The 13,765-nt window shown below is 43.4% G+C and overlaps 1 protein-coding gene across 5 annotated transcripts in view; it reads right to left on the reverse strand.

Moving 5' to 3' along the window:
* MTMR2 (myotubularin related protein 2) overlaps positions 1 to 13,765 on the reverse strand; it is a 50,273-nt gene that overhangs the window by 5,207 nt on the left and 31,301 nt on the right. For 3 of the 5 annotated variants that reach the window (XM_026069397.1, XM_026069399.1, XM_026069401.1), the window contains 8 exons: positions 8,517 to 8,666; positions 7,483 to 7,671; positions 6,318 to 6,503; positions 5,241 to 5,447; positions 3,556 to 3,648; positions 1,708 to 1,821; positions 515 to 642; positions 107 to 239 (listed from right to left, as the gene is read on the reverse strand). In XM_026069397.1, the coding sequence (XP_025925182.1) occupies positions 107 to 239; positions 515 to 642; positions 1,708 to 1,821; positions 3,556 to 3,648; positions 5,241 to 5,447; positions 6,318 to 6,503; positions 7,483 to 7,671; positions 8,517 to 8,666 (1,200 nt within the window). Of the gene's footprint in view, positions 1 to 106; positions 284 to 514; positions 643 to 1,707; positions 1,822 to 3,555; positions 3,649 to 5,240; positions 5,448 to 6,317; positions 6,504 to 7,482; positions 7,672 to 8,516; positions 8,667 to 13,765 lie in introns of all 5 variants that reach the window. The other 2 variants (XR_003254123.1, XM_026069398.1) reach the window with 2 other exon arrangements.

Consider the following 13,765-nt stretch of genomic DNA (forward strand, 5'->3'; position numbering starts at 1 on the left):
TTCTTGTGTTTCAAAGGTCTTGAGCTCCAAAGTGACAGTGGTAGTACTATCAGAGAGAGAAATAAAAGCAGGACCCTTTGAAGAGAGGGCAACAAAATCCTGTTACCTGCGGTTTCATCCTGGGGTTCCAGCGGATGTAGTAGCCGACCCACAGCTCGAGGTGGCGCATGCTGGCCACAGGATACAGGACGTGGTTGGAGTAGCTCACATACAAGGGGTTAGTGAAGTCTTCAAGTTGGCTGTTGATGTAAGACCAAAGCGACACAGTCTTTTTTGGAAGGGTCTGTAAGGGAAGGGGGGCAGGAAGCTTTACTTCACATATGAATCCTAACATTTATCTACAAAGCTTTATGMGTATTTATAACAGCAGATACATATGTCTGTCATTAATACAAATCTGGTTGCCTTTTCATAGCTTAAAAAAAAAATCTTCTTTTGATGTGGTTACTGTAATCGAAGCACATGGATGCAGGCAGGCACACACGCACCCTGGCACGGAAGCATCCCCTCTTACCCACTCGGTGCCCGACACAGTCCAGAAATCGCCATCGGCACAGCAAGGGGAAACTGCACAGAACTGGCATCTGAACTCTCAATGCTTTGGTTAAGCTTCACCTCTTTAAAGTGCTTCTGGAGGACTGGCTGGTGTATTTAATTGCAAGGAAAAAGAAAACATTTGACTTAGGCCTGTGAATAGTCCCAGTGAAACTGGTGTTGAAGTGCTTTCTAGATGAAGTACTTTACTAGGCTGAGGCTTTAAAAAATAATGAAAAAGTGCATTTTCTTCTCTGGAAATTACAATTATTCAATTACTGTGGACTCTAGAAAAACAGGAGCTCCGACTTCACTGCAGTACAATGCTATCACTTCTGTAATACAGTATTTTTCATACAAGTGTGCTGTCAAACACAGTCACAGCAGGTCCACACAGCGTGGTCCTCGACATACCTCTGGGATATTATGCTGCAACCTTTCACTGATAAAATGCTTCATCTTTAGTTAGGTGAGACAGAATCAACCTCACTCCTTTTCCTTCCGAGTCCAAGCTGGGGTTGAATGGGCTAGTGTTTGAACCGATCTGAACGTACACTTCTATTCACTCTTCGTTTGGAGCTGGGGTAAACAAGCCTAGGCCAGACTGCAGGCCAGGGCTGGCTGACGGAAGGAGCTGGAGACCTGTCTTTCCTAATACTACAAGTTCTGTCTTCTCCCAGGAAAATACAAACACAGCAAGAACACACATTGAGCCCAGTTACCTGCTGTAATCTGTGTGTGCAGTATGCCAGTGCACACTTGTTAGTGAAGAGCAATCTAAAGGGACCACTTCAAGGAAAACTGAGGGCAAGAAGTTACCAGTTCCCACACAGAAGTTTACATTAAACTAAAGTTCAAAGAAAAATTGCATTTCCAACTACTTGGAAGACACCGGGGCTATTCAGCCACCAGCGAGTAGCTGAAAGCCACACTGAAAAGAGTCTGTCTGCCCAGAGGGAAACGGTATTGCTCTGAAGTATGAAGTCCCCAGCAGACAGCAGTTTACACAAAGAGGAAAATATCTTGAATCCCAGCTGTTAAGATGGGGGTTTGGTAGCACGCAGACCTGCTCCTACCACTATCTTTGAGAGCTGAAAGAATTTCATTAGCAGCATCTGGCCACATAGAGCAAACGTAGTACCATGCTTCCACCTTGCAGAGAAAGGGTCTTACCTCCTTCACTCTCTGCTGCTCACTGCTACACAGGAACGTCCCAAACAAACAGCTGTACAGGTGATCCAGGATGGTTATCAGGAAGTACTCATTGAACTCAAATGCTGTAGGAAACTTCAGACAGAACCAGAAGACAGACTGGGTTTGGGTTTTAGAACAGAAATTGCTTGTTGCAAATAAATAAACTTTTTTCCACTTGTGGTCTTAGTAAGGAGTTGTCCTCTCTCCTTTACTTCTAAAACAGGATTTGTCTCTGTTCTCTGCCTGGCTGGATATTCAGGATCATGTCTGTCCTTTCCAGGAGCAAGAGTTTCTCTCTTGGAAAGCTGCTTTATATGTGCAGAGAGAAATTCTGAGTAAGAGCCAGAGGTTTGACAGGTTTGACCACTGTGTTTATATACACTCGGAGCTGCTTCAAATTGAAGCTTACTCTATTATGTCCATCCCTAAAGACAGGCCTTGTGACCAGACTGTGAACAACAGGCTGCAATAGACGTGAAATAACACATAAAAAGGAATGGAAATCTCTTTGGCCCAAAAGGAAATACCCTGTGTGCCAAACAGAGTCCTTCCCAGAGAGAACAGCAGGCCAGCATCACGCAACACACAGGTCAGCGGGAGTGTGTCAGGCTGACCTGGGTACTGGGTACCCAGCTACTGGGTACACCCTAGATCTTGTCATGAGCTGGAAAGGCTGGTGCTGATGGGATACCACCAGGAATTCTAGTCAGAGCAAAACTTCTGAAACTCTTACTTTATAGAGATCAAAAATCCAAGTTTCCCCCCCAAAACCAGATTCATTGGACTAACATCTAAACTGAGTGGAAAGCTTCGTTGGTTTGGTTTTTTGCTTTCGTTTTAAGTGCAAATCATGTCTGATGCCCATATTCAAAATCCTTGCTAAAGCTGCCACATTAGCTGCAAGAGTAACAAAGAGTTCGAGCTGCCCCAAATACAAACTGCTGGACCTTGCCAACCAGTGCACCCCTTTTTCCCATTTCACCTGTTTCAGTGCATGACAAGACTATTTTTTTCAGTGAACTGCCTGACCATGGCTGATATTTGCTTAAAATACAGCACAGAGATCACAGCAGACAGAAAAAACAAACAAACAAAAAAAAACAAACAGGTCCCCCTGCTCATCCCCTATGCCATCCCAGCCATAGGGGATCTCTCCAGAACCATGCCTCTGCCGTGCCTGGTCTGAAGGGAGGAACTCAGCTTCTGCTCTGTAAATCACGTATTAATCAGGAACAATATGTTTGCCTTCAGAAGAACTTAAAACGGAACAAATCCAAGTCTTCCCTGCAGTTCTGATTATGGAATCAGCTTGGGCAAAGGAAATGGGTATCTGTCTGCACCCACCAATGCCAGAGACTTCCACTGGCACTTCAAGTCACTTACGCTCCTGAAGGCACAGCGGGGGAAGCTAGTGTGCGGCCTCACCAGCTAGTGAGGATGGCTGCTGTGTCTGTTCCTACCCGTGGTAAATGCAAGGCAGCTGTCCTCTCTTTCAGAGAGAGGGGAGCTTCTTCTCACAGGCTCACATTTCCCACAGCAGCATGTATGTAAGCAGTGCCCACCAACCGGCTAATCCGATGCAAGTCTGCATCACAGCTTCCCCCAYAAGTCTGTGCACTGAAGTTCAGGCTCTTTGCTAACACAGACTGTCAAGAAACTTTTAGCCAGAGTCAAAAAAAAAACAAACAAAAAAACAGAGTAGAAGCCCAGAAAGGAGAGCCTGTGTTTTGATTCAGCTGTCACCTTGGCAAGGACTCCAGTGGCCAGATATTGTACAATATCCTGGAACAAAGGCACTACAGACACTTGTGCCACCCAGCAATTTACCTGTCTTGTCATTTGCCAGACACAGTCGATGAACTGGAGGAAGACAGGAGAGCGATCTGCATCTGCGTGATTCTTATCTCCGTGGCCAACTCTCTGAAACAGAACAGGGCAAAGAACAGGAGTCGCACAGAGCTTCATGGGGAAACTGCCGGGGTGTCCTCATACCTCAGTCATCCATACCTTTACCAACAACTTTTAAGAAGGTTGAAATGAGTCTTCATTTTGGTCTGTCCATACTAGTGAGTAAAGGAGTAAAGGATCCTTCAGTCTTTGAAGTGAAATCTCTTTATGTGGATATTTTCATGTTAAATTAAAACAAGAGTTGTTTGAGTAGAGGCTCCAGATGCTATGCTGGCACTGATTTCAGTTAATAGCTAACGTTCAGAAGGAAAAAAAATAGAATATTTTTTGCTTTAGTTGCAGCTGTCGTCCTGGCTACTTCAGTAGTACAGCATGSTAGATCTAAACACTACCTACAGACACAGCATGTGGTGATAACCATCACACAACACCTCACAGCTTCCAAGYACTGTACAAACACTAATCCAGCCCGTCTCCTGCCACCTAAAGACAAGCAGTTTTGAAAGCATCCCCTGAAGTAGGCCTCCAACTCTGACCGTGCTGCATGGCCTTGCATAAGACACATGAGGCCTGATTCTTTATTACTGGTATAGTATATTGCTCATATATACTCCTGAGGAGCCCTAAGTACTGCAAAAGAACAAGAACATGTACGTAACAAAGAGTTCCCTACCTCTATTGTAGTATTGCTCTCCACTCAAAGGAAACCAATATCATTATCTCCTTTGTACAGACAAGGAAGTAAAAATGCTTACAGTTCAAACACCACATACCAGTTCTCCCGAAGCAGGAATTTGTTTGCTCTGTGCGTCAGTTTCCCCATCTTCCTTCAGAGGTGGAGAGCAGCATTTGACTACACAACCCACCATCAAGTGTGCTGTGCAGAGACCCTGTTCTAGCCATTGCCAAAATCAAACAGCTACAAGAGAAGGGCTGTGAGCAAAGCGCAGCAGGAATAAAGACTGAAAGGACACTACTGAAACACTCTCAATTTCCATCATTGCAAGTCATAACAAAAAGCTAAGTCACAGGTTCACAAAACTGCCCCTCTGCAGACTTTAAGCATACCACCACGAGGTACTCTTGACCCAATCTCAAACTGCTGGTCTTTTGCCTAAATAATTAAAAGCCTCCCCAAAAGTAAAATGTATCTGAAGAAAAGGTGAGATCAAGGCCRTCACCAAATATCCCAGCCTCTTCAACACCAGGGCATTTGTTAGGTGACAACATCCAAGCAGTCTCAGAAAATGGTCTGAACTGGAAAGAAAGACAAAAATACCCCAGCGGTCCCTGCCAAGTCCCCGCAGAAACATCCATCCTGAACCCAAAGTCCACTGTTAGTTTAAGTCTGAGCACGGGCATATGACATATCAGTCAGGCACCTGCAAGATTTAATACCACTTGTTTCTCATAGATAACCAAGGCTGTCTCCAAGAAGGTTAAGAGTATGACTGGAAATATAGGCAGAAAATAATAGCAATAGCTATTCACCTTTCTTCTGTGAGTTCAGCTGGGAGACTTCTCACAGGCTAAACTCCTTTGAAATCCTTCAAGGTGGACAACAACTCTTTCTGTTCAGTGCCTTCCAAGGGCTAGTGACTCACCAGCTGAAATCTATGGCCAAAGCTCAGCCACTCCTTCTCCACCAGTACTTCGAAGCCCCTGATAGTTCGGTAGTAGCCATCTAACATGAGCAGAGAAAGAGAGGTAAGCTGGGCTGTCCGGTCCCAGCCATCGCTGCAGTGTACAACCACCGACGTCTTCCCTGACTCCACTTTGTCGGCAATCCGAAGAGCTCCAGCAAGAATGAGCTGTGAACAAGAAAAAAAAAATGTTACAAAGTCTCTGTGGAACAGAAACGGAAACTATGCATGAAAAATGGCTAGTGACAATGCAGGACAAACCAAGGACTCTAACTGCTTCAAGGAGAACAGTAAATCATTTCTAACTATTTTATAACTAGGATAGAAAATTGGTGAACACAGTTTTGTTCCAGCAAGATGACAACACATTTGAACTGTAGTGTAGGCTCAACTCTAAAAGAGCCCTTGCATTAAGCTCAATCCTTGGACAGGTCAGGTTTAAATCCAGTAACATTCTGTGTCTGAACAGGAACACAAAACGGTCATTGCCTTGCAGTCCCAGGATCAGATTGGCTCCTTTCTGCATTAATAGACAGATAATGTCAGCTGGAAATTTTTAGGAGAGAAAGAGCTTAATTTGAAAACTGCCATTTGTCAAAGCTGAAGTGTTTTGCCTAAATGGTTCCTACTCTGCTTGGAGTAGCCTGAAAGCCCGAAAAGCTGGTGGGGAATGTACTCCCAATATCTGCTAGTCTGGACCAAGACTGCGAAGTCAGGAGCTTGGAAACTCTGGTACTCCTGTACTCTAACCAGGGCTTCCACAGTTGCACATTACCCAGAAACACACTTCATTTCCAAAATACTGTCTTTCAGTATTTCAGCCCCTCCTCCTGTTCCTTTCCTCCTCTCCTCAGAATTTCCCATTCTAAGAAACTGTATTTTTAGCTGTTTTTAAATTGAAAACAAATTTTAAAACTTGAAATTTCTCATGAACTGAAAATCCTGCATTGGAGTTAACTTTGGATACAGTTCCCTACAAAGAGACYGGCTCAGACTTGTGACTACTCTGACACATCCAGTGGTTGCAGACATGCGTACCTTGATATGTTCTAGCCAGTGAGTTGACTCTAAATTAGACAGCCAGTGAGTCTCCTCGATATTGGGATACACAATCTCCTTCAGTTTTCTCAGTGATTCTCTCATAACATGAATATTGTGAATGTCCAGGAACACTAATTCTGCATTCTGATAGGCATCCTCACTTTCATAGCCCCCTCCTTTAGCCTGAAGAAGAAAAACAAATCCACAAAAAATCATTAAGCAAAAACACATTTGATATTTTATCCTAATACCTTGTCCTGAGCAAATATGAGCTGACACAGGATACTACAATGCTTGTGCTATCTAGAGAAGGCAGAAAACATTGGATTTATCTTACAAATTGAGAACATACATATATGAACACAGTTTGTGTCTCTTTGCTGTATTACTAATGAATGCTATAATTTTTACCAAAGAATATCACATTACAAGCATTCTTTTTCTCTGTAATTATCATTTATCCCCATTCAAGCTGCTAGTTCATTAGATCCACTATTCTGTCATTTACATATACACCATATTATTATACAGGAGGATGTATTATCCCACATATTAATTGCCTTTCCTAGGTAGAGGGAAACAGACGAAAATAAATCCAGCTTTAGTGCAGCAAAGCAGTTTTAGCAAGAATATAGAGCTTAGAGTGATGGCATGAGACATAGCAGCAGGAAGAACACAGTGACATTCCTAGTCATTAGAGATCCCTAGCTCATATTCTGAAATTAAARACCATAATGCCTGATTTTTGGAAGTKCTGAGTATCCCCTGCTCCCATCAGRGTTAACAGCTACAAAGTTCTTGATGCTGTTAGAGGAAGCAGTTTTGCAATCATGTGAAGTGAAAAATGGTGGTATACAARATCCAGGGCACTATGTTCCACTATGGACCTCAGTATCCAATGTCTTTTTCAGCTGGCTTGATTTTTTTTCCCCTCCAATCTCATTTCAAATTTTGGATAATCCAAATTAACCTTTAGTAGTCACATTCATTTCTACTGATATCAGTGTAGTGTAAGAGTCTGTCTAGAAAATCACATCATTGCAAATGCATCCCTTCACAGTGGAAAATACTTTCTGATCCTCAGGAATAATTTGGAATGGTGGTCAGAAACATGCTCTAAATGATAACATTCCCAGCTCTTGATAGAGGAGAAACACTCAACCTTATTGGCTACAGCATTCACACTGGGCCTTGCATCAAATATGAAGATTTTATGGGACTGAGCGTTAGAATCCATGATGGCCTGAAGGTACTTTTCATCTTCCTTACTTCGTTTGCCACTCACTCCCACCATTGGCTGGCTACAGCGAGTGATYGTTGCTTGACTTTCTGGGTGAATCCATGACAATACCTTTGGAAACAAATGAGAAAGGAATGAATGAAAAATGGGATTCATTAAACCAGTGAAGTGTTTTACCTGTAATGGCTTGCTCTGAGATCCTGCCATGTATTAGATGGTTCCAAAAGGCTGGACTATATTAAATCATGATTGAATTAAAGAGAAAGAACTCTTCTGTACTTACTCATTTGTTCTGCTTCCATTCCCAAACTTGGAACAAACAAGAGATGAGTAAATATGCTTAAGTCTGACTTTTAAATAGGATGTAGGCTGTTTTCTTGCTGTTCTGTGACACACAGACACACTTTCTCCAACTGCAGTCATTGGGCTATCTCTTACCCTATGTTACACCATTTAAAAATAATGCACTTTGGGAGTAGATTTAGTTTTTTATATGCTTGAGAATTATAACAGCACATTTTCAATTGCCACTGAAATAATAATCACAACAATGCCTTTCATCTTATTTATAACTGGATTTTAATATACATTTTCACTAAGAGGTTTGTACACACTAATAAAAAGTATCCCTCTACCCTAAAAGTTGGGTAGGCCAGACAATTGTGAACAACTAAATAGGGCTATTTYGCTTTTCTCAGGAACTGAACTGAAATTCGGTCTGGGTTTTGTTAAGTTATCTTATCTTCACATTTTGGTTTAGTCTACATCTCTTTCACAACAGTAGTTCCAGCAGATAATGCTGCTTGCTAACTCCTCAAACATCTTGCTGTCACTTTTATTATCACTGACCATTTGTTTGCTCCCTAGAATCCACTCAGCCTGATCTTGGCATTATTTGTGGCCCAAAGGTATGTGCAAAACCACATCAAAGTGGCTTCTTCTGGACGCATACTCACTGGTATGCGTCCTCTTGATCTGAAAGATGCTACCCTCTTTAATTCTTCATCAGGAATGTTTACAGGCACAACAAGAATGGCAGGGTATGTATCACACAGCTCGTAGCGCTCATTAATCTTGGTCAGTCTCCAGCTTTCATTGGGAATTCCCTAAAGAGGAAGCAACAGCAGGTTAGCAAATGAATTACTCCGAGACCTCAAAACAGTCAAATTCCCAGACCTGAAACTGAAGGCAACTTTTGTTAATGAAGGACATTTAGGGCTGAAGCCAGATTGCATTATCTTGGTAACTTGCATTTCATGCCTCCTCCCAGAGAGGCAGACATTTTGCTCAGGTCACTGAGGAAAAGGACAATTACAAGACTCCAAGCAGGCTCATCCATAGCAGCTGAAGGGTGGAGGCTACAGAAGATGCAATACAGGGGATACCCTGCCAGCATCTCAACTGCATTTCCTGTTCTCGTCATGGTGTTTACAAGAGAGTCAGGAGCAGGGCAGAATGGGTGCCAACTGCCACCACTCAGCTCCTGGCACTTAGCTCAAACATGGCAAGTGGCAGCTGGGGGTGGAAAGGGGATGGAGGGGAGGCCAGGTAGGAGAACAGGCAGTAAAACACCCTAAAATCAATGCCAAGAGACAAGAGATTACTGGGTTGACCGAGACTTCCCATTAGAAACTGAAGAGTATTATGCAGAGCAGCCATGCAGCAAGCATTGCTTTGCTCAGCGTCATTTGGTATGGGAATGTACTGGAGGATACTTCTCTGTTTTTGGCCTGGTTCTGTGTTGGTGGCACAGCTGTGTAATCCCCTAAAAACACCAGAAACTTAATAACTGTGCGACCTGAATGTGATCTGGACAGTAATGTATAATTCCTATGTTCTTACCCAGCTAGGCTCTCTGGTTGTACTAGTCTGACTTAGGTTGGGAGAGCAGGGAATCTGTGCGTGTACATCACTGAATTCAATACACACCGAGCAGAAAGCAACTCAACAGCTTCCCGTACAAGAATCTCCAGGTACATGCCTGAAAGACAATAAGGAAGATCCTGGCAATTTGAAGGCTTAGTTTGGCCAAGGCTGAGAATTAACAGATCAAAAGGGCATGATTCCTACTGCATGCCTGCAAGGAGAGATGTAAATAGATATGTGTTGAAGCAAGGGTGAGTACTGACACAAAGAATCTCTGTGGAGAAGACTGTGAGAAGACGGATCTACTACAGTTCCTACATGCAATGAATATGGCCAGACTGTTAAGCTGAGAGTCTGTTTTAGAGGAACATCAGTTCTTAAAACAATATATGCTTTTGTTCTAATAAACAGTACTTCATTTTAAAAAGGATGGTGGGTCAGTGATTACCACCATCATGACTCCCAGTGGAAACAAATGACAAATCTAACACAAGTCAGACAAGCTCTGGTAATTATGGTTGACCCACACAGAGTGCAGCCAGTTCCCCATCAGAGCAGTGAGTCATGCAGTCAAGACAGGTCACGGTCAGAAATCTGAGGAGAGGTTAGACTTTCTGTCTAATATTGGTCATATCCAGCTTCTGAACCACCTCCGGCAATGGAGCCCTCACTGGGAAGGAAATGCTATTTTTGCAAGGGATTAACAGAKCTGCCATGGTCAGGAGTACCTAAAAGGAAAGCTGTTGCCGGCACTGTCTGAAGCCAAAGAAGTGGCAGGAATCTGGAACAACCAGTGTGTATGCACAGCCCAAGCTTGCTGCTGAGGGCCTACTGACAGCTGTAGTATGCTCAGAGGTTTCTAGGCTACCTGCTTTACGTAGCAAGGACAGGATCTCCCGGGTCCACTAGCTCTGCTAGTCAACCAGGCAACAGCGAGACTCTTGCTTTTAGCCGCCCGCTGTTTGTCAGCCGTGATCAGACTAGTTACTACCTGGAAATGAACTAATGGCAAATTACTAAATTGGTCCCAAACCAATCCTAATAACTATGTGACTGCACTGCAATGAATCCATTAACAATGTCCAGAGATTTCCTTCCAATCTGAATTAAAACTACAGTGTTGGCACACACATGACAAGGAAAATGGGAGCTGAGAAGCAGTTATGTGGAAGAAGACTCCTTTGCCTGCTACCCTGTAACTCAACCAATGTTCACTGAAAAGATTAAGCAGTACTGAAAAGGACCTTTTTCCAGCACYGGGCAGAATGGCTTTAATATATGCTGCTTGGTCCAGAACTGATACCTCCAAAGGTATAAGTCTTTCAGCCACCATGCCACCATGAAGAATTCAAATGACTTTTTTCCTCTGTTGTAGACCACACCAGGAAAATCCATGTTAACCCTCCAAAGAAAGAAAAGATAGTGGAGGTGAGGATAGTGTGTGAGGTTCTCATTTCCCTTGCATCACAGGGAATGTCCTTTTTCCCTGACATGGGAGCCTGAATCACAGCACCCAAAGAGGGCTTTGGAATCAGTRTGGCATTCTCCAAGGGCCTGAAGCAAGCAGAGCTTGAAGCAAAGCAGGCTGGAAGAGCTGACCACAGAGCAGCTGGATATGCATCTTCTAAGGACATTTGCCTTGATGTGGTGTAACTTGTTTCTTTATTCTCCTTCAAGTTTGCACACTTCTCTAGCTGGATTCAATAGAGAAAGCCAAACATAATATAAAGCATGTTGGGATTTCCTCATATAGGATGCATTTCACAGTGCTCCAGGTAAGTTGCAAGCATCCAGAAGCCGACTATCAAATCAACCCAGACCATGACAGATGTAACTCAAGAATCCTTTGGAGGCTCAGGACTGGCACTGGGAGCAGCCTGTGTGTATACCTGCAGGAGGAACCCAGGTATCCTTCGCTAAGAGCAGGTATAAAGGTCCAGAAGCTGCTAGGGAACATGGCTGCCAACTTTCCATGTTAGTGACCAGAGCATGCTGCCCTGACTAGTTAACTAGTTAACTCCTGGTTAACTAATGTCGCTAGTAAACCTGATTTTAGGAGAGCTCATGCTTGGTTGCTGCCTGAGGACAAAGCAAGGAAGGCAACATGGCCACACCTACACCAGTAAATTAAATGTGCCCATGACTGTTCTGAGACCAGCTGGCATAGAGCACCTCGCATCCAYACTATTAAAATCTCTTATCTTCAAAACAGGGTAGATCTCCCAAACTACCTACTGGGRAGCCCCTTGGCTTGTGTCAACCTCTGAACTGTGCCCAAGGATTGTTTGAGAAAATGCTAGTTGGCCTTGCAACCCTCTCTCCGTCACCTCCTCTTTAATATCTTCTCCACAGTGGCTTGACTGCCTGTTCCAGGGCCTAGCTCTGATATGGCCCAGCTGCATAACCTTGGCTCAGACTGCTGAGAACATTGCAAAGCTATGAGAAAGAGCTGAGAGAATGCCTATAGGAAGATAAGTAAAATCACAGACAGAAGACAAGAACTGTTGAGATGGGGATCACTCATAGCTCAAGGATTCGAGAGGGAAAACATCACCTTGAAAAGGTATAAAATCCTAAAGGAAAAACTGAGAACCTAATGGGTAGTCGTCAGCTGAGCGCTGACAGCTGGGTCACCTATGTCTGGTGCTGGTGTTGCTGGTGGAAGATGGCAACTCAGCAACAACAACCAAACTGAGGGTGGTGCAGAGGCTGATCCTTCTCCTCTGACTTGTGCCTGCTGGCTAGCAAAGGCTCTTCAGGTGCCTTCTCTAAGGTGGTGAGCACTGATGCTTAGACTAATAGCTAGATAAATCCCAGCTATCTTTTGGGGGTGTTAGACAGCAAATAGTTGAGTTATACTTTCAATCTGTACATATCCTGTGTCAGAGTCTCTTTGCGCATGGCTAAAGATGCCCAAACAAAATTACTGAAAGGGGGGATGGTAACAGCTTGGACCAAAACTATGCCAGGAACAGGCATAATGCCATGGCATTTAACATTCTGCCTAGAGATGATGGAGCCCCTGTGCTTGGGAACACTCCTTAGCACTGTTTAATCTACCCATAGAGGCACAGCCATTGTGTCATCCCCATGCCCAAGACAGACTCAGCCTGCCTCTGGCTAGTCATTCATGCCTTACTTTAATCACCCATGCTTATTTATTGCTATGTTGCATACCTTCTAGAAGATGAGAGTTTCACTTTGTTTGCAGTGTAAACTGTTGAAGACAGCAGCATGGCACTGAGACCAGCCCCTTGTAAAGCACAAGAGCATATGTTTAAACTTAAGCACATGAGGATCTTAACACTGACAGGAAAAAAAATCATTTCCTTGCATGGAGTAAAACACCCCCACATTTCTCTAGTGGATCAGCTCGACAACTTTGAGCTCAGGCATACAGGTACCTCCTGAGCTGGAGCCGGCAAAGCAGAGAAGATCCCGAGTTACATACCAGCAGCTCCTCTCCCAAAGACAATTTGGACCATGAGATACCAAGAGGCTAAGTATATTAGCTCAGGCACAACCCTACACAGACAAAGGACAGTTGCCAGAACCAAGCTGGTGCCTCTGCCGTGTACTGCGCCATGTACTAAGCCCCAGTTGTCTTCACTAACACAAGGGAGATGTGCTTCACTTTGAAACAGGGTCTCAATTAAACCATGTGGCATTTAACAATTCAATTCTTATTTTATCATCTAAGTTGTATCCAACATTTCTCAGTAGGAATCTGTTCTCATGCTCTACCTTTCCCACCCTTGTTGTACACTAATATTTGGCACTTCCAGCTCCTATTCAAGCATTCATTTCTATGTTTTCCCTGAAAGCAGCATACTATGGCCATACACTGTGGCTCCCTGGCATATTTGACCAGAGCATAGGATTGGATCATGACTTCTGTGGGGAAACATCACACATTTCAAACTTCACAACTCCTTGTAATATTTTCCAACTGCTCCCCACCTTGTTTAGGAAAATGAAAGCTTTAAGTTACTCCAAAGGCATCTAAAGGCCTTTTGGTTTCAACTGAGTCTTATTCACTTTGCAAGTTTGTTTTATACTCTGCCAGTCCGCATGTAATAAAAATCAGGGAGCAATTTCAGTTTTAAATTTCATTTGCCACATGTGATTTCATTTACTGACTAAATCCCAAACCTCTCTGAGTTCCTTTTGTTCTCTACAGGTTGTTTATTACTTCCCATAGTTTTACACAATCACAGATTTTTAATAAGTTACATATTTCCATATTTCCCCAAAACACTAACAGAAAAGTCTGGAGTTTACTAAGTGTCTTTCCTAATTGTCACAATCTCTATCATATCAACATGCTTATACAAACCTC

The sequence above is a fragment of the Apteryx rowi genome, unplaced genomic scaffold (assembly GCF_003343035.1).
Source record: "Apteryx rowi isolate R43461 unplaced genomic scaffold, aptRow1 scaffold_294, whole genome shotgun sequence".
Taxonomy (NCBI): Eukaryota; Metazoa; Chordata; class Aves; order Apterygiformes; family Apterygidae; genus Apteryx; species Apteryx rowi.